Below are 21,008 nucleotides of genomic sequence, written 5' to 3' on the forward strand. Positions count from 1 at the left end.
GAAGAGCTCAAGAGGAATTTTGAAAATCAAGTTAGAGAGGTGGAGGAAAGACTGGGAAGGGAAATGAGAGGGATGAGGGAGAAGCATGAAAAACAGATCAGCTCCCTGCTAAAGGAGAACCAAAAAAATCTTGAAGAAATTGGCACCCTGAGAACTAGCCTAACTCAGCTGGCAAGGGAGGTGCAAGGGGCCAATGAGGAGAAGAATGCTTTCAAAAGCAGAATTAACCAAATGGAAAAGGAGATTCAAAAGCTTACTGAAGAAAATAGATCTCTCAAATCTGGAATGGTACAGATGGAAGCTTTGGACTTTTCGAGAAAGACAGATATCTCAGAACATACCGCGCAGATTCGAAAAATGGAAGATAATGTGAAATATCTTATTGGAAAAACAACTGACCTAGAAAATAGAATCAGGAGAGACAATGTAAAAATTCTGGGACTGCCTGAAAACCATGATCAAAAGAAGAGCCTAGACATCATCTTCCATGAAATTATCAAGGAAAACTGCCCTGAGATTCTAGAACCAGAAGGCAAAATAAATATTCAAGGAATCCGCAGAACACCGCATGAAAGAGATCCAAAAAGAGAAACTCCTAGGAGCATTGTGGCCAAATTCCAGAATTCCCAGGTGAAGGAGAAAATATTGCAAGCAGCTAGAAAGAAACAATTCAAGTATTGTGGAAATACAATCAGGATAGTACAAGATCTGGCACCTTCTACATTGAGGGACAGAAGGGAATGGAATAGGATATTCCAGAAGTCAAAGGAAATAGGACTGAAGCCAAGAATCACCTACCCAGCAAAACTGAGTATAATACTTCAGGAAAAAAAATGGTCTTTCAATGAAATAGAAGACTTTCAAATTTTCCTGATGAAAAGACCAGAACTGGAAAGAAAATTTGACTTTCTAACACAAGAATGAAGAGAACCATGAAAAGGCGAACAGCAAAGAGAAATCATAAGGGACTTACTAAAGTTGAACTGTTTACATTCCTACATGGAAAGACAATATTTATAACTCTTGAAACATTTCAGTATCTGGGCACTGGGTGGGAGTACACACACACACACACACACATGCACACACGCACACATACATAGAGACAGAGTGCACAGAGTGAATTGAAGAGGATGGGATCACATACTAAAAAAAAAAAAAATTAAATCAAGCAGTGAGAGAGAAATATTGGGAGGAGAAAGGGAGAAGTTATATGGGGCAAATTATCTCTTATAAAAGAGGCAAGCAAAAGACTTATTAGTGGTGGGATAAAGAGGGGAGGCAAGAGAAAAACATGAGGTCTACTCTCATCACAATCCACTAAAGGAAAGAATATAATGCACACTCATTTTGATAGGAAAACCTATCTCATAATACAGGAGAGTGGGGGACAGGGGCACAAGTAGGATGGGGGGGAGGATAGAGGGGAGGGCATGGGGAGGAGAATGCAATACGAGGTCGACACTCATGGGGAGGGAAAGGACCATAAGAAAATAGAAGTAATGGGGGACAGGACAGGATGGAGGGAAATATAGTTAGTCCTATACAACACAACTAGTATGGAAATCATTTGCAAAACTAAACAGATATGGCCTATATTGAACTGCTTGTCTTCCAAGGGGAAGGGGTAGAGAGGGAGGGAGCCAAAGAAGTTGGAACTCAAAGTGTTAGGACCAAATGTAATGTTATTACCACCGGGTAACAAGAAATACAGGTTAAGGGGTCAAGAAAGCTATCCGGCCCTACAGGACAAAAGAGAAGACGGAGACAAGGGCAGGGAGGGAGGATAGAGGAGAGAGAAGATAGGTCACAGGGGCAATTAGAAAGCTTGGATCTGGGGGGGGGAGGGGAAAAAAGGGGAGAAAATTTGTAACCCAAAAATGTGTGAAAATAAATGTTAAAAGTTTAATAAAAAAAATAAAAAAAATAAAAAAAAAAAAAAAGAAAAAATCTTTGACTATTTTTCTGGCAAAAGACATGTTTTAAAATTAATAGACATTCAGAAGGGGACATAAAAACAAGGTAATTGTTAGTTATTACCTTAACAAATTTAATATATACTTTCAAAGAATAGAAATTTCAAGAACAGAGGTTCATTTGTTCTATGGTGAAATGCTTGTTTTGAGGATTGTTAAATACATAATAAAAATAAAATTAATTTTTAAGGGCAGATATCATAGAGCCAGAGTAATTTTGGAAAATGAATGAGGAGACTTTTATTATTGGAATGCATAGTCTTGGGGATAATGTTAAGTAATATGTTCATGGATGTTCATTTCTAACTTTTGTTGCTGCTGTTGTGCAGTCATGTTTGACTATTTGTGACATTATCTGAGGTTTGTTTGGCAGAGATACTGGAGTGGATTGCATTTCCTTCTTTAGCTCATTTTACAAATTAGGAAAACAATAAGGTTACGTGACTTACCCAGGGTCACATAGCTAATAAGTATCTGAGGCCAGATTTGAACTCACGAAGATAAATCTTCCTGATTCCAAAACCAGAGCACTATCCACTGTACCACCTAGCTGCCCAGTTTATTTATAACTAAGATTTGTTTTCCTTGCTTTGCTAAAAACTTCAGATTTTGGTTTCATTTTTTCTTCTTGTTTACTGACATCCTTATTTACCATGGCTAGAAATGACTGAGTTTTGAAAGCTAGGTCAGGAAATCTGGCAGGCACTCCTAAACTCTGGGCAAAGGTTCAGTGTGTTCCAGTGCATTTATTCCCTGAGGACTAGCACAGTTAAGTTCAAAGAGACTCATTCTCAGTCTAGATCCTCTTGATCTTGGATTGTGAATGAATACAGGACAGAATTCTAACTACATCCATAGCTTCCCCAGTCTATATTCTATAGGCAGATCCATTATAAGGACTCCATACCCTGGATTACCTCTAGAGAAAGTTAAGCCCAGAATGAATAATTCAATCTTGTTCTCAGTAGTATGAATATTTTCTATCATGTTCAAAGCAATCAATTAACAAGCATTCATTAAGAACCTGATGTGTGCCAAGGACAGAGGAAGGCACTGGTGACACAAATGTATGGAATGAATCAATCCTTCCTCTCAAGAGTTTGTATTGTAATGGGGGGATACAAGAAGTTCATATGCAACTCCATACAGAACAAGAACAAGAAGATAATACAAAGAAGATAGTAGGGCAGTGGATAGACTATCAGGCCTGGAGATAGGAAGACAGCTTTGTGAGTTTAAATATGGTCTCAGGCACTTACTAGCTGTGTGACCTAGGCAAGTCACTTAACCTTGTTAACGGAGTTAAAAGAAAAATGCCTGGACAGCACCTTTTAAGAAATTATATTTTAAGAAATTATGAAAGAAAACTGCCTTGATATGCTAGAACTAGAGGGTAAAATAGTCATTGAAAGAGTCCACTGGGTAGAGCCAAGATGGCAGAGAGAAGTCAGAAAATTACCTCAGCTCTCCCATTTCTCTCAGAAACAACATTAAATCAAACCTCTAAAAGAATGCTGTAGTAGTGCAGTCAACAAAAAGACAGAGTGAAATGATTTTCCAGCCTAAGAGAACTTACAAAGACTTTAGAAAATGTCTCTCAGTTAAGTAAAAGGGGAGTACAGGCAGTGTTCAGACAAGCCAATGTGAGGTTCTTAGCTATAGCACACATCAGCAACCAAGGCCCCTCTGTTCTGGCTCAGCTGGACAATAGCACACTAGGCCAGCTGTGAGGCCTCCAGCCCCAGTGCAGCAGGCAAATTGTTAACCCCAGAACTCAAGGCATATAGGTGTGACTAGGTTAGGATACCCCAGCACAGTGGGCAAGCTGCCAACACCCTAGGCCAACACCTGGAAAGCCAGTGACCATGCAAGAAGCTTGGGACAGTATTCACTGTGTCACAGAGCTCAGCTTTTTAAAAAAATGAGCAAAAAGAAAAAAAAACAAAACCTGATCACAGCAAACTACTTTGGCAATAAAGAAGATCAAAACACAAACTCAGAAGACAACAATGTCAAAATGCCTACATGTGAAACCTCAAAAAGGAAGATGAATTGATCTCAAGCCCCCAAAAAAGTCTTCTTTGAAAAGCTATAAAAGGATTTTAAATATCAAAGAGAGGTAGAAAAAAAATTGGGGAATGAAATGAGAGGTATGCAAGAGAGAGTCAAGAATTTGACAAAAAATAATTAAAGAGAACAGTTCCTTAAAAATTAAAATTTGTCAAATAAAAAAAAAAAACACTGGTAGCTAGGGCACGGCTGGAGGAAGAAGTAGCTGCTTCTCTTCTCTCTTCGGGACAAACTTCATCCCAGGCAGTCACCTATTCTTTAGGCAGAACAAAATGGCTACTCTTAAAGAAAAACTGATTGTTCCAGTTGCAGAAGAGGAGGCAGCAGCCCCAAACAATAAGATTACTGTTGTGGGCGTTGGACAAGTTGGTATGGCCTGTGCTATCAGCATACTTGCAAAGAGTCTTGCTGATGAACTTGCCCTTGTTGATGTTTTGGAAGACAAACTCAAAGGAGAAATGATGGATCTACAGCATGGGAGCTTGTTTCTTCAAACTCCTAAAATTGTGGCTGATAAAGATTACTCTGTCACTGCTGGTTCCAAGATTGTTGTAGTCACTGCTGGAGTCCGCCAGCAAGAGGGAGAGAGTCGCCTCAATCTGGTACAAAGGAATGTGAATGTCTTCAAGTTTATTATCCCCCAGATTGTAAAGTATAGCCCAGACTGTATCATAATTGTGGTTTCCAACCCAGTGGATATCCTTACATATGTCACCTGGAAACTGAGTGGCCTGCCAAAGCACCGGGTGATTGGGAGTGGATGCAATCTGGATTCTGCTAGATTCCGCTATCTTATGTCTGAAAAACTTGGCATCCATCCAAGCAGCTGCCATGGCTGGATCCTTGGAGAGCATGGAGACTCAAGTGTGGCTGTATGGAGTGGAGTGAATGTGGCAGGTGTTTCCCTCCAAGACCTGAATCCAGAAATGGGAACTGACAATGACAGTGAAAACTGGAAGGAGGTTCATAAGCTGGTGATTGAAAGTGCCTACGAGGTGATCAAACTCAAAGGATACACTAACTGGGCTATTGGACTAAGTGTTGCTGATCTAATTGAGACCATGTTAAAAAATCTCTCCAAGATTCATCCTGTATCCACTATGGTGAAGGGGATGTATGGCATCGAGAATGAAGTCTTCCTTAGCCTTCCATGCATTCTGAATGCCCGAGGACTGACCAGCGTTATCAACCAGAAGCTGAAAGATGATGAGGTAGCTCAACTCAAGAAGAGTGCAGATACCTTGTGGGACATCCAAAAAGACCTGAAAGACCTGTAATATTCTGAGGAAACTCAACATGATATGAATCGCTGTGCCTACTTAGTAATTAGCCATCTTGATGGATAGAATTTTTCTGTTGAATTCAACTCTGGCCACAGCATCAAAGTACATGATTAAAAGGCTTGTTATATGAACCTATGAACCAATAAATATACTACTGAAGTGTGAAAAAAAAAAAAAAAAAAAAAAAACACTGAATAAAACAACTCCTTAAAAAGTAGAATTGACGAAATGGAAAAGGAGGTATAAAAGCTCACTGGAGAAAATAATTCCTTAAGAATTAGAATTTGGCAAGTGGAAACTTGACTCTATACGACATCAAGAATAAGTCAAATAAAATCAAAGGAATGAAAAAATAGAAGAAAATGTGAAATACCTCTTTGGAAAAACAACTGACCTAGAAAATAGATCCAGGAGAGATAATTTAACAATTATTGGGCTACCTGAAAGTCATGACCAAATGCATGGACAGCATGCATCTTTCAGGAAATTATGAAGGTGAACTGCTCTGATATCCTAGAACCAGAGGGTAATATAGTCATTGGAAGAATTCATTGATCACCTCCTGAAGGAGATTGCAAAATGAAAACTCCAAGGAATATTGTAGCCAGATTCCAGAATTACCAGGTCAAGGAGAAAATACTACAATCATAAAGAGACAATTCAGATATCAAGGAGACATATAGTCAAGATTACACAGGATTTAGCAGTTTCTATATTTAAGGATTGCAGGGTTTGTAATATGATATTCCAGAAGGTAAAGGAGCTGGATTACAACCAAGAATTAACTACCTAGCAAAAATGAGTATAATCTTCCAAAGCAAAGAAGGATATTAAATGAAATAGAGAATTTTCAAACTTTCCCAGTGAAAAAACCAGAGCTAAAGAGAAAATTTAATCTTCAAATACAAGACTCAAGAAAAACACAAAAAGGTAAACAAGGAAGAAAAAAAACAACATGATATTCAGTAAGGTTAAATTGTTTACATACTTACATGGTATGATGATGCTTATAAATTTTGAGAACTGTATCTTTGTTAGGGCAACTAGAAGGGGTATATATCAAGAAAGGGTGTAGGTATAAGTTGACTTTGATGTTATCATATAAAAAAATAAGTGGTGAAAAAAAGTATTGTGCTGGGAGAAAAGGAAAGGAGGAAGGAGAATGGGGTAAATTACATTAGATAAAGAAGTGCAAAAGACTTGTTACAGTAGAGCGGGAAAAGGGAAGGAGGGTAAGCATTGTTTGAACTTAACTCTCCTTAGATTTGACTCAAAGAGGGAATAACATATACATTCAGTTGGGAATAGAAATTTATCTTACCCTAATGGAAGTAGGACAGAAAAGAGAAAACAAAGAAGGGTTGGGACTGACAGAAGAGAGGACGGAAGTAGGAGTGGAAAGGGGAAAGGAAAGGGAGTGGGGCTGAGAGAAGGGAGGGCAGATTGAGGGAAGCCATGGTCATCAGCGAAACATTGGTGACGAGGGACAGGGTGAAAAGAGAGAAAAACATATAAACAGGGGAAAACATAACGAAGGGATATACACAGTAATCACAGCTGTGAATATGAATGGGATAAACTCTCCCATAAAATGGAAGTGGATAGCAGGGTGGATTAGAAACCAGAACCCTACAATATGTTGTTTACAAGAAATACATTTGAAGCGGAGAGATACACATAGAGTAAAGGTAAAAGACTGGGGCAGAATATATTAATAGCTTTAGTTTAAGTAAAAAAAAAAAAAAAAAAAAAAAAAAAGCAGGGGTAGTAATCCTGCAATGGGGATAAGCTAGCAGCTTTTCCAATATGATCAGGAGTAAAACAAGGATGTCCATTATCACCAATATTATTCAGTGTTGTGCTAGAAATGCACTTTAGCTTTAGCAATAAGAAAAGAAAATGAAATGGAAGGAATTAGAACAGAAAATGAGGAAATAAAATTATCACTCTTTGCAGATGATATGATGGTATACTTGGAGAATCCTAGAGAATCAACTAAAAAAACCTACTTGAAATAATCAATAACTTTAACAAAGTTGCAGGATATACAGTAAACCTACATAAATCACTGGCATTTCTACATATTACTAACAAAGCCCAACAATAAGAAAAAGAAAGGGAAATTACATTTAAATTTACCCTAGACAATATAAAATATTTGAGAGTCTACCTGCCAAGACAAACCCAGGAACTATATGAACATAATTACAAAACACTTTTCACATACACAGATCTAAATAATTGAAAATAAAACATCAGTTGCTCATAGGTAGGCTGAGCTAATACTAAAAAAAGACAATTGTACCTAAATTAATTTAATTATTGAGTGCCATACCAATCAAATTACCAAACTTATTTTATAGAACTAGAAAAAATAATAAAATTCATCTGGAAGAACAAAAGGTCCAGAATATCAAGGGAACTAATGAAAAGAAATGAAAGGGAAGGTGGCCTACTTGTACCAGTTGTAAAGCTGTATTGTAAAGTAGAACTCATCAAAAGTACTTGATACTAGCTAAGAAATAGAGTGATGCATCAGTAGAATAGACTAGGTATACAAGACACAGTACTCAAATAAACTATTGTTTTATAAACCCAAAGACTCCAGGTTCTGGGATAAAAACACACTAATTGACAAAAAAAAATTGCTAAGAAAACTAGAATAGTATGACAGAAAGTAGGCAGAGATCAACATCTTACACTATGTAAGAAGATAAGGTCAAAATGGGTACATGATTTAGACATAAAGGATGATACTACAAGAAAATTAGGAGAGCAAGAAATAGTTTACCTGTCAGATTTATGGAAAAGGGAAGAATTTATGACCAAACAAGAGACAGAGAACATTATGAAGTGCAAAATGGATAATTTTGATTACATTAAATTTAAAAGTTTTTTCACAAAGCCAATGCAACCAAGATTAAAAGAGAAGCAGAAAGATGAAGAACAATTTTTTTAGCCATTTTCTCTAATAAAGGCCTCATTTCTAAAATATATAGAGAACTGAGTCAAATTATAAGAATGCAAGTCACTCCTCAATTGACAGATGGTCAAAAGATATGAACAGGAAATTTTCAGATTAAAAATATCAAAACAATCTATAGTCATATGGAAAAATGCTTCAAAATCACTACTGATTAGAGAAATATGAATTAAAATTACTCTGAAGTACGACCTCATACCTATCAGACTGACTAAGATGACAAAAAAGGAAAATGATGAATGTTGTAGAAGATGTGGGAAAACTAGAACATTGATGCATTGTTGGTGTTGTGAACTGATCCATCCATTTTGGAGAGCAATTTGGAAGTATACCCAAAGGATTATGAGACTGAGATCCAGCAATAACATTACTAGATCTGTATCACAAAGAGATAATAAAAAAGGGAAAAGGGCCCACATGTACAAAAATATTTCTAGCAGCTCTTTCTGTGTTGGCAAAGAATGGGGAATTGAGGAGTGTCCATCAATTGGAGAATAGCTGAACAAGTTGTGGCATATGAATGTAATGGGATATTATTTTAATAAAAAATTATCAGCAGGAAGATTTCAGGAAAATTTGGAAAAATTTACATGAACTCATGCTGAGTGATGTAAGTAGAACCAGAACATTGCACACAGTAACAGCAACATTGTGAGATGACCAACTTTGATAGACTTAGCTCTTCTCAGCAATACAATGATCTAAGACAATTCCAAAAGACTTGATAGAAAATGCTATACACACCCAAAGAAAAATCTATAGAGTCCTAATGAAGATTGAAGTATACTATTTTCTCTTTTCTTGTGGTTTTCTATTTTCTCATTCTTGTGGTTTTCCCCTTTTGTTCTGATTCTTCTTTCACAACATAACTTATTTGGAAATATGTTTATTGTGATTGTATATGTATAACCTGTATCAGATTGATCTCTGTCTTTGGATGAGGACTAAGGGGAAAGAGAGGGAGAAAAATTTAGAACTCAAAATCTTATAAAAATGAATATTGAAAACTATATTTACAGGTCATTGGAAAAAATACAATACTATTAAGTGGTAAAAACAAAGAATTAAAGCTTCATAAGGGCAGACATGGTTTACTTTTGTATTTGCATCCCATGTCTGACATTTACATGGTTAATAAATGGTTTTTAAAAATTCATTCATGTATCTATACATCTATTCGGTGGTTTACCTGGGCAACTCAGTTTTCAGCCTTTTATCACACAATGTTTTTAAATTGTATGATGGAAGGTTTTTTAAAAAAATCTTTGTTTCTTTATCACAGCATTTTTCTAGATATATGTGTGGTATAACTGCCAAGGTGAATGGTGGTGGTATTTTGATAATATGCACTAAATAATTAAGTACCACACACATTTTAATAAAGAAAAGGTGAACTCCTGGGCAAGCAGTTGTGGAATCATGGAACATTATAACTGAAAGGGACCTTGTTCAGTCACATCCAACTCTTCATGACCTCTGGACCATAGCTCACCAATATTGTCCATGGCGTTTTCTTAGCAAAGGTACTGGAGTGGTTTGCCATTCTCTTCTCCAGGGGATTAAAATAAACACAGTCTAAGCATCGTGCCCAGAGTCATACAGCTAGTAACTGTATGAGACCAGATATGGACTCAGGTCTTCCTGACTTCAGGCCTAGTGCCCTATCTACTGAGCAAACTAGCTAGCTTTAGAAGGGATCTTAGAGACCATTTAAGTCTAACCCTTACCATGTTTGTTTTATAGATGTAGGAACCGAGACCCACAGAAGGTAAAATGACCTCTCCAGAATAATACAGCACTTCATGTAAGAACCAAGACTAGAGGATTACAGTTGAAAGATTGTGGAATTTAGAGTCAGGTTCTAGGTTCAGATTCTTGCAACCTTGAGCAAGTAATGTAAACTTCTAGAACTTCATTTTCCTTATCTGTAAAATAAAGAGATTATAATACATGCCCTCTAAAGTACCCTGCAGCTCTAAATGGAATAAATGAACATTAGTAGAATATTACTATTTAGAAGAGGGGCAGCTAGGTGGTACAGTGGATAGAGCACTGGGCCTGGAGTTAGGAAGACCTGAGTTCAAATACAGCTTCAAGCAGTTACAAGATATGTGACCCTGGGCAAGTCACTTAATCTTGTTTGCCTCAATTTTATCACCTGTAAAATGAGCTAGAGAAGGAAATGGTAAATTTCTCCAGTACCTTTGCCAAGGAATTCCCAAATGAGGTCACCAAGAGTCAGATACAACTGAAATAACTGAACAGTGATAAGTTATTTTCAAGATGGGTTTTATTTCAGGGAGAAGTTTGGGGTTAATAAGGGAACTTTACAATTTCCTAAAATAATCCAAACTGATCATTTCCTTCTGTTTAATTCTAGGATTAAATTATTGACCATGTGTAGTGCTGGTCCAATACAGATACTACGTCTATGATTATGTGATCCATGAACTTGGGTTTTCTGATTCCCACTATAAAGCTGGGTCTCTTATGCCACCCTTGAATAGGAAACTTGAGGCCCAATAGATTTTCATGACTGGACTTTGAATCTGAGGAGTGTCCTGTGAAGGACTCTTTATACTGAGAATCAATGATGCCTTTACCAGGTAATCTCATTCAAAAATTTTCCCAAACTACTTTAGAAACTTCATTATGAAACCTTGGAAAGCTCATTATGAAAATACTGCTGAAGGAGAGTTAACAACCTTCAACTACTAAGCCATCTTTGAATGAGGCAACTTGATTCTCTGTTGCCTCATGTAGTCAGTGGCCTCACTTGTATAGGTTGTCTATGCATATCCCCAAAGTTAGGAATGACAGGAAGAAAGGAGATGACTTCCTATATGGAGTCTTAGAGTAATCTGTGCCACTTTCCCTCAGCCAAAAGATAAACTGGTCTTTGAAGGAATTAAATTTCTGGGTAATTATCTGTAGTTGGTCACAGAGGATGGGATTTTCTTTGGTTCAAGTTCTTTGAACTTTGTCCTGTATATGATAATAATAATTAACACTTATGTCTTACTTTAAGGCTTTTTAAGCACTTTACAAACATCCAGTTTTATACTTGGAACAGTCTCGGGAGGTAGGGTATATTATTAGTCCCATTTTTATAGATGAAAAAAAATTGGGGCAAATAGAAGCTAAGTTGCTGGCTCAGAGTCACACAGCAAGTAAGTATCTGAAGCAGGATTTGAACTCAAGCCTTCCTGACTTGGAATCCAACACTTTATCTACTTCACCAGCAAGCTGCATCTAGCTTTATCTATAAGATGCATCTTCATCTTTCTCCAAAGATGTGGATACAGCTCTGCATGGCTAAAACTGAATGACCTTTCTCAGATAAACTCATTTTAATTCAATTCAATAAACATTAAGTGCCTTCTATTTATGTGGCAATAAGGAGAGCTACAAAGACAAAAAGAAAATAGTCCCTGACCTCAAGGAGTTTATAATCTATGGGGGTGGGAGGATACAATAGGTTCAAATCCTATCTCATAAACTTACTAGTTGTGTGACCACAGGTCAACTAGCTGAAATTCAGTTTTGTCTTCTGTAAAATGAGGAAGTTCAATTCAATGTCTCTTAATGGTCCATCCAGGTTTAAATCCGTGATCCAATGTAGATAGATAAATAAATATACAAAGTAAATGTGAACTAATTTTAGGAGGGAGAGAATACTAACAACTCAGGCAACAGGAGAGGCATTGTGTAGGAGGGACCACCTGCACTGGTTGCCTGGAAGGAAGCTAGGGATTCTAAGAGGGGAAGGTGAGGAGGGAGAGCATTCCAGGAATAGGGGACCACCTGTGTAAAAGTCAAAGCCAAAGGAGGTAAATTGCCATTTGTGGTGAATAGCAATTATGTCTTTTTGCCTAGAAGGGAGAGTGCATGAAGGCAAGTGATATGAAATAAGAGTGAAAAAAGAATAAGGCAGAGAGACTGAGAGCAAAAGATCTTTAAGATCACATTTGGATGTACTGGAAAGGTAAGAATTGAGTCCAGCAGCAAAAACACATTTTTTTTAGTTTTCTAAGGAAGCTAAGACAAATCATATAATCTCCTTTCATAATTGTCCATTTGATTCCATTTTCTTCATTATAATATTGTGTGTATGTGTGTGTTTACCACAATCAGGATCACAAAATCAGAGAAGAGGACAGAATAGAGCCTGAGAGGAGAAGTGACTTGTATCAGGCCACATCATCGGGTAACATTTGTCCTGGAGCTGTTATTGAACTCAGGGCTTCAGGTGCCCAGGATTTCTTATTATCCTATGGCTGTTGTGTTCTGAATTTAAGTGACATTTTCATAGCTGGAAGAGACCACATTTTGTTCAGTTGTCTCTGATGAAGAAATTGAGTCCCAGAAAGGTCAGATGACTTGCCTGAGGTCATACAGAGTAAGTCTGAAAATAGGGATTTGAGCCCAGGCAGAGTTTTTGCCTCCAAATTCAGAATGCTTTCCCCTGTACCACAGTTGAAGCCAGGTATCTGAATGTACTTGCTTTTAAGAAATACCTCTCTCTCTCTCTCTCTCTCTCTCTCTCTCTCTCTCTCTCTCTCTCTCTCTCTCTCTCTCTCTTTTGCCAAATTGCCAAGGACCTGGGGTAATGTATTTTCCTGTTTTGAGAAACTGCTTTCAACATGTGGCTGGATTGGTGCTCAGGGTTCATTGTTTGTATTACAACCAGGAAACAGGTTGTTCTCCCCTGTCCCTTCTGACCCCTTGGTACCCCACCCCAATAGCCACTTCACATTCACAGCCTTTACATCAGCTCCCTATTAAGTTGCCTGTATTGATTCTTGAATTTCTTCTTTTGATTTTTTTCCAAGGTCCTTGGCAATGTCTCACTTCATTTGTCTGAGCTGTTCTTGCCTGAGTTTCCCCCGTTCACTGGAATCAGCTTCATTTGATCGGGTTTGAATATGCTCATGTGACAGTAGGAGCCAGCCTTCTCAGAACATTGCAGACCAAAACTTGTGGGTTATTCCTTCTACAATTATATACAATTTTTAGTCACTTAGCTTGAAAATAGCGTTTTTTCTTTCTCTGTATATATGTTTGTATGCATTTTTTTTCCAATTTATTTAACTTTTTTAACATTCATTTTCACAGAATTTTGCGTTCCAAATTTTCTCCCCCTTTATCCCCTCCCCCCACCCCAAAACACCGAGCATTCCAATTGCCCCCATCACCAATCTGCTCTCTCCTCTATCATCCCTCTCTGCCCTTATCTCCATCCTCTTCTCTGTCCTGTAGGGCCAAATAACTTTCTAAACCTCTTTACCTGTATTTCTTATTTCCTAGCGGCAAGAACAGTACTTGAGAGTTGTTCCTAAAACTTTGAGTTCCAACTTCTCTTCACCCCTCTCTCCCCACCCATTCCCTTTGGAAGGCAAGCAATTCAATATAGGCCAGATCTGTGTAGTTTTGCAAATGACTTCCATAATAGTAGTGTTGTGTAAGAACTAATTATATTTCCCTCCATCCTGTCCTGTACCCCATTACTTCTGTTCTCTCTTTTGATCCTGTCCCTCCCCATGAGTGTTGACCTCAAATTGCTCCCTCCTCCCCATGCCCTCCCTTCCATCGTCCCCCCCACCCTGTTTATCCCCTTATCCCCCACTTTCCTGTATTGTAAGATAGGTTTTCATACCAAAATGAGTGTGCATTTTATTCCTTCCTTTAGTGGAATGTGATGAGAGTAAACTTCATGTTTTTCTCTCACCTCCCCTCTTTTTCCCTAAACTAAAAAAGTCTTTTGCTTGCCTCTTTTATGAGATATAATTTGCCCCATTCCATTTCTCCCTTTCTCCTTCCATATATTTCTCTCTCACTGCTTGATTTCATTTTTTTAAAGATATGATCACGTCCTCTTCAATTCACTCTGTGCACTCTGTCTCTATGTGTGTGTGCATGTGTGTGTGTGTGTGTAATCCCACCCAGTACCCAGATACTGAATAGTTTCAAGAGTTACAAATAATGTCTTTCCATGTAGGAATATAAACAGTTCAACTTTTATAAGTCCTTTATGACTTCTCTTTGCTGTTTACCTTTTCATGCTTCTCTTCATTCTTGTGTTTGAAAGTCAAATTTTCTTTTCAGCTCTGGTCTTTTCATCAAGAATGCTTGAAAGTCCTCGATTTCATTGAAAGACCAATTTTTCTCCTGAAGTATTTATACTCAGTTTTGCTGGATAGGTGATTCTTGGTTTTAGTCCTAGTTCCTTTGACTTCTGGAATATCCTATTCCACGCCCTTCGATCCCTTAATGTAGAAGCTGCTAGATCTTGTGTTATCCTGATTGTATTTCCACAATACTTGAATTATTTCTTTCTAGCTGCTTGCAATATTTTCTCCTTGACCTGGGAACTCTGGAATTTGTCCACAATGTTCCTAGGAGTTTCTCTTTTTGGATTTTTTTTCAGGTGGTGATCGGTGGATTCTTTCAATATTTATTTTGCCCTCTGATTCTAGAACATTAGGGCAGTTTTCCTTGATAATTTCATGAAAGATGATGTCTAGGCTCTTTTTTTGATCAAGGCTTTCAGGTAGTCCCATAATTTTTAAGTTGTCTCTCCTGGATCTATTTTCCAGGTCAGTTGTTTTTCCGATGAGCTATTTCACATTCTCTTCCATTTTTTCATTCTTTTGGTTCTGTTTTGTGATTTCTTGGTTTCTCATAAAGTCATTAGCCTCCATCTGTTCCATTCTAATTTTGAGAGAACTATTTTCTTCAGTGAGCTTTTGAATCTCCTTTTCCATTTGGCTAATTCTACTTTTGAAAGCATTCTTCTCCTCATTGGCTTTTTGAACCTCTTTTGCCAATTGAGTTAGCCTATTTTTCAGGGTGTTATTTTCTTCAGCATTTTTTTGGGTCTCCTTTAGTAGGGTGCTGACCTATTCATGCTTTGCTTGCATATCTCTCATTGCTCTTCCCAGTTTTTCCTCCACCTCTCTAACTTGATTTTCAAAATTTTTTGAGCTCTTTTTGAGCTCTTCCATGGCCTGAGCCCATTTAGTGGGCTGGGATACAGAAGCCTTGACTTCTGTGTCTTTCCCTGATGGTAAGCTTTGTTCTTCCTCATCAGAAAGGTAGGGAGGAAATACCTGTTCACCAAGAAAGTAACCTTCTATAGTCTTGGTTTTTTTTCCCTTTTCTGGGCATTTTCCCAGCCAGTGACTTGACTTCTGAATATCCTCTTCACACCCACTTCACCTCCCGATCCGCCCAGCCAGGGCTTGGGGTCTGAGATTCAAATGCTGCTCCCCAGCCTCAGGGCTTTGGGCAGGGGTGGGGCTGCTAGGCAATGTGAGATTAAGTTCAGGTGCTCAGGTAGGGGCAGGGCAGCCTCACAGGCTCAGTTCCCTCAGGGGGTTTATGCAGAGACTTTCAACAATGGATCCAAGCTCCTGCCTGCTTGGGGAGCCCTGGTCTCCTCCCACCTCCGCTGCTGCCTCCCAAGGGGGCCTGAGTTTTGGGGGCACCCCACTCCCCTCTTGACCCGCCAAAGAGACCATCTCACTGACCCTTGTCCCCTGTGGGTGGAGGGACCCGCGCGGTTGCTGGAGATTCTGTTCCTGAAGCCTGCTCAGATCTGCTCCCCACTTGGATCTGCTCCTCTTGGCGCCAATCGGCCGCGGGAGGGCTGTGCTCGGCTCCCAGTCCATGGCGCGAAGAACCGTTTTCACGCTCTCTGGAAGAGAAATCTCCTCCGCCCCGCTGTTCTGTGGCTTCTGCTGCTCCAGAATTCACCGGCAGTTCTTTTTTTACAGATATTTTATGGGCGGTGGGTTTGGAGCTAGAGTATGTGTGTGTTTCTACTCCGCCATCTTGGCTCTGCCCCTCTGTTTGTATGCATTTGTATGTATGTACGTATATACATATACACATATATTTTCCCCTCATGCTTTTCGTTACAAAATTTTCACTACAAAGTAGACTTTGGTTCCTGGGAGACACCTACACACACATATATACATACACACATATATACACACATATGCATACATGTATAATATGTACATATACATATACACATATATAATAAATATGTAATGTGTTATATATGTATATGTGTGTGTTCAGAGGCCCTGCAGGACTAAATGATGTTTCCTTAATCCTTTCTTAGCTTCAGAGACAGAAGTTTTCTGGGCTGAAAAAATGACAGAAGCTGTAGTAGTGCTTAGGTAGCAAGAGTACTTGGACACTAAGTTCTTGAATCCAGCCCTAAAGAGGGAATAGGAGAAACATGTTGCAGTTTTTCATACTCTCATCCATGTGGCCCCACAAAAGAGGACTAGGTGGTTCTTCAACCACAGCCTCTTAGAAAGAAAAAAAGTGTATTTCCTGATAAGTGCTAGGTGTGGAATTGCTTCTTTAGCAACTTTGACTTTGAGAATGTTAGGATGTCACTTTATAGAAAGAATAAGTTAGTTTTGGAAAAATACCAATCTCTTAGAGAAAAGAGGATCAGAGAATCCAAACTTCAAATCCAAATGAGAAAAGGGGAAGTTTCTGGGCAATATCAGCCTCTTTCAGCACAGACAATAGTGTACATATCACTCTAGATGGAAGGTAATAACACAGTAAGCCATGATATGGGGCAGCAGAAGATTTTAGATGTTGCCCTGAGTCATTAGCACATTATTCAGATGGTAAAGATTGGATGGGAAAGGGTTGACTTTCTAGCAAACCCCTTTTTTTTCCCTTGGGGGTTGTCTTAGCCTACATAATAGTCTTCGAGATCTGTGTGTGTCTCTGGAGTTAAGGAATGTCCCAGGATGTCAAGGGGTTGTCTCTCTAGCCACCACAGGTACATTTTCCTATAAATAAGACTTAAAACAATGGGATTTTATGATTCTGGAGAATTCTTTGGGACCTGGATGGCAGAGTGAGGACAAAAGTGGGAGAAAGTGAGACTCCCTGGTGGTGGAGATCACCTTCTGAGATAGTAGGTAACCTTTAATGAATATAGTCAAGACAATATTGTGGAAAGATCATGGGCTTTGGAATCAGAGGACCTGGGTTGGAATTCTAGCTATAGTGGTACTACCTGTATGCCTAGGCAAATCTCTTAACCCCTGGTGCTAAATTTCTTCCTGTGTACAAAGAAAGGTTATATACTAATGTTAATACTTTTTAAATGATATGTTATTTGGCTTAGTTTTGTGTTTTCTGTATAGTCTAATAAAGAGTAACCTGTTCTCATATGCCTTGTTACCTTGAGTACTTGAACAGGATGTAAGCATTCATACACACATACATCTATGGAGGTGTATGAAGAAGCTAAATTCTAAGACTTTGCAGAAAGAACTTTGGTGGAGGCAAAATTAGCTAAAGAGTTATGAATGGGGGGGAAGTCCCCTAAATTAAATCCAATTTGTATAAGCTCAGAAATTGTGGTACTGGCCCATAGATTATATAAGAATGAATTATTGAAGTAGCTTATAAAATCTTTACTGGAGATCTTTCACAACTTCTTATGTTTTTGGTATGATAGCTACTATTTGACAACAGAAGCATATTTCCAATCTTGTGACTTATTATAGAAATCTAATTATCTACATTCATTTTACTATTATTAAGATAAAGTTACGATTGTGTATTATCAGAGCACAAGAGGTCATTAAGCATAGCCTGGTTGATAGCTTGTCAGAGATATTATTTAAGGTGTTCTTCCTCAGGTATGGATTAGATTCAATGACCTCTGAGGCCCTTCCAATACTGACATTATATGATTCTATGCTTTTATTTATTCTATTTTGACAAGATCAGTCATTTCAACAATATAGAGCATTCTAGAGTAGGGACTTCCTCTACTAATGCAGATCATCACCATTTTTGTAACTTTTCACTTTGGAAAGTTGGTAGAGAACTGAGAAATTATGTAATTTGTTCAAGGTCAAGAAACCAATATTTGTCAGAGATGGAACTTGAACTCAGATCTTCCTAACTCCAAAGTGCGCTTGCTATCTACAATTCTATATTGCATTACCTAGAACTTTCTAAAGGGCATTATTAGGTACAAATGACATATTTGTCAAATTTGTGGTTAACACAAAGCTTAGATGAATGGGTAATATGTTCGATGTCAATATCAGAACACAAAAAGATTAATAGACTAGAATGACATGTGAGTTCTAACAAGGAGAGAGTTGATAATATTTAATGAGTATTCTATTAAGATTAAAATAATGTCAACTGAATAGCAAATATAGAATATTGTGCATGTTTGGATAACAACTTATGTGGAAATGATTGGGGATTCTAGTAGGATGTTGGTTTAATAGCATCACTAGTCTTACTGAGCTGCCAATACTCCTGTCTTCCAGAACAAACTAAAAAATGCCATTTTAGGTTGCATTAATAGAATCATAATTTCCAGAGTGAAGATTTTTATAGTCTGGCTTAAAATATTTTAAGGATCATCATGTACATGAGAAATTTTAATTGTTTGTTCGTCCCAGAGGAATGAGCTCAAAGAAATAGGTGAAAGTTGCTGAGGAGTAACATGAATAAAGGGGGGAAAAAGTACTAACCATTCTCCACAAACTTTCCTTAGTATTCTTCTGAAGTTGAATATTCTGTCTAATGAGGTAGTAAGTTTGTCACTTTTGGGAGGTATTTGATCAGAAGCTGGATAGCAGCTTACTATGACTAATACAGTGGAGGTGACTGGCGGATATATAGGTTAGATGAGATGACCTCTTGGGAATTTTCAAACTGAAGTTCTTTGAGTCTTTATTTATTGAAAGTGAGCTCTCTTTCAGCTTTCAGGGATCACAGTAATGACCAGAAAAAGGTAATTGGCTATTTTTATTCTTTGATAATGTCTTTTTGGTAGTCAAATTAAATCAAAGAATCAGAGTATAAAAGCTCTCAGAGGGTATCTAGTACAACCCCCTATCTGAACAATAATTCCTCTACAGCAAAGTCCTAAACCGATCAACTTTCCAGGACTGCTAGAGGAACCCACCATGTCCCATGGTATTCCCCTTTGAAATCTCTTTAATTTGTTAGAAGCTTGATTATTATTTTTTTCTCAAATCTAAAACTTCCTTTTGACAATTTCTACCCATTGATCTTATTTCAGCCTTTTGGATCTAAGCTGAACAAATAAATCTTTCTTCCTCATGACAGTTCTTTCAGTACCTGAAGGTAGCTGTTATGACTGTTGTAAATCTTCTCTTCAACATGAATATCCTCAGTTTCTTCAGTTGATTCTCATATGACATGACCTCCATTTAGGCCCTTCACCATCGTTTTTGCTATCACCTTATCAATGTACTAAAACATGATGCTCCCAACAAACATAGTATTTCAACAGTAGAGTTGTCAGAGTATAGTATTCTCTGTTCTGGACACTTTATCTCTACTAATACATCTTATAATTGTATTTGTTTTCTTGTCTGTATATTACACTGTGAACTTATATTGAGTCAACTCCCTTCTTCTCCAGATTTTTCTTAGATGAACTACTGTGGGTAAATTGCTGAACTTAGAATCAGGAAGATTTGGGTTCAACTCTCCCTTCTGATACTTTTGTATGACTATGACAAAATAATTTCTCTGAGCCTCATTTCCTTATCTGAAATTAATACCTGTAGTACTTACATGATTATTATTGGACTCCTAAATGATAGCCTAGGTAAAGTACTTTGAACCCTTTAAAGTGCATTTAAATGTCAGCTATTATTGATTCAGACAAAGATTTCAATAATTTTCTTTGCTGTCCGTGTCACACTGTTGACTCATATTGAACTTCGAGTCCACTAAAATTCCCAGAGCTTTTTTGGATGAACTGATGTCTATGTCTATTCCATTTGATACTCAAATCATTGATTTTTCAATGTGTACAAGGATTTACATTTACATCAACCCAAAGATTTAAGCTGTGAGATCTTTTGGGATTTTGATATTGTTATTCAGCATTTTGTATATTTTTCCCAGCTTCATATCATCTAAAAATTTGACAAGTATTATCATCTATGTCTTCATTTAACTCATTGATAAAAATATTAACCAATACAAGGTCAAATCTTATTCCCTAGGACTATACACTTGTGATCACTTTTTGAAATATTTTGTAATCCTTAATGATTATAGGCAATTACATTATTGTGGAGATATCATCAACTTTGGAGTCAGAGGACTTCAGTTGGAATTATATCTACAAAAGGAGTACCTATATGCCTGGGCAAATCTCTTAACCCCACTGGGTCTGAATTTCTTCATCTGTAAAATTAAAGGATTAGTCTGATAATCTGAACAGATCTTTCTAGTTCTTAATCTATGAATCTATAATGTGGATTTGGTCATTTAATCAGTTCCAAATCCCTACAAATGTACTATTGTCTGGGCCACATTTCTTCATTTTTTCCATAAGATTAGTATAAGAAACTTCTTTTTCAAATGTTTAGCTAAAATCTATGTAAATATATATCTACTGCCTTCTCCATCTCCATGTCTATCCTTCTGGTAACATTCAAAAAAGGAAATGAGTTTATTCTAGTATGACCTGTTCTTGATGAAGTTATGGCAGTAATTTGTGATCATAGCTTTCTTTTCTAGACGTTCATTAACCATCCATTTAATAAATATTTGGAATTCTACCAGAAATCAAAGTCTGTCTCAAGGCACTACAGCTTTTAGAATTCATTCTTTCGTCCTCCCACCCCTTACATTTTTTAGGAC

The 21,008-nt window shown here is 37.6% G+C and overlaps 1 protein-coding gene across 1 annotated transcript; it reads left to right on the top strand.

The window, feature by feature from the left end:
• Window positions 1-4,222: 4,222 nt before the first annotated feature.
• LOC140506217 (L-lactate dehydrogenase B chain) lies at window positions 4,223-5,462 on the top strand. Its single transcript, XM_072613169.1, has one exon. The coding sequence runs from the start codon at window positions 4,319-4,321 to the stop codon at window positions 5,321-5,323; it is 1,005 nt and encodes a 334-aa protein (XP_072469270.1). The 5' UTR covers window positions 4,223-4,318; the 3' UTR covers window positions 5,324-5,462.
• Window positions 5,463-21,008: the final 15,546 nt, after the last annotated feature.

The sequence above is a fragment of the Notamacropus eugenii genome, chromosome 5, assembly GCF_028372415.1.
Source record: "Notamacropus eugenii isolate mMacEug1 chromosome 5, mMacEug1.pri_v2, whole genome shotgun sequence".
NCBI classification, from domain to species: Eukaryota; Metazoa; Chordata; class Mammalia; order Diprotodontia; family Macropodidae; genus Notamacropus; species Notamacropus eugenii.

What these genes read in the sequence shown, in the direction of transcription:
- LOC140506217 (XM_072613169.1), top strand. Translation starts at nt 4,319, where the DNA reads ATGGCTACTCTTAAAGAAAAACTGATTGTTCCAGTTGCAGAAGAGGAG.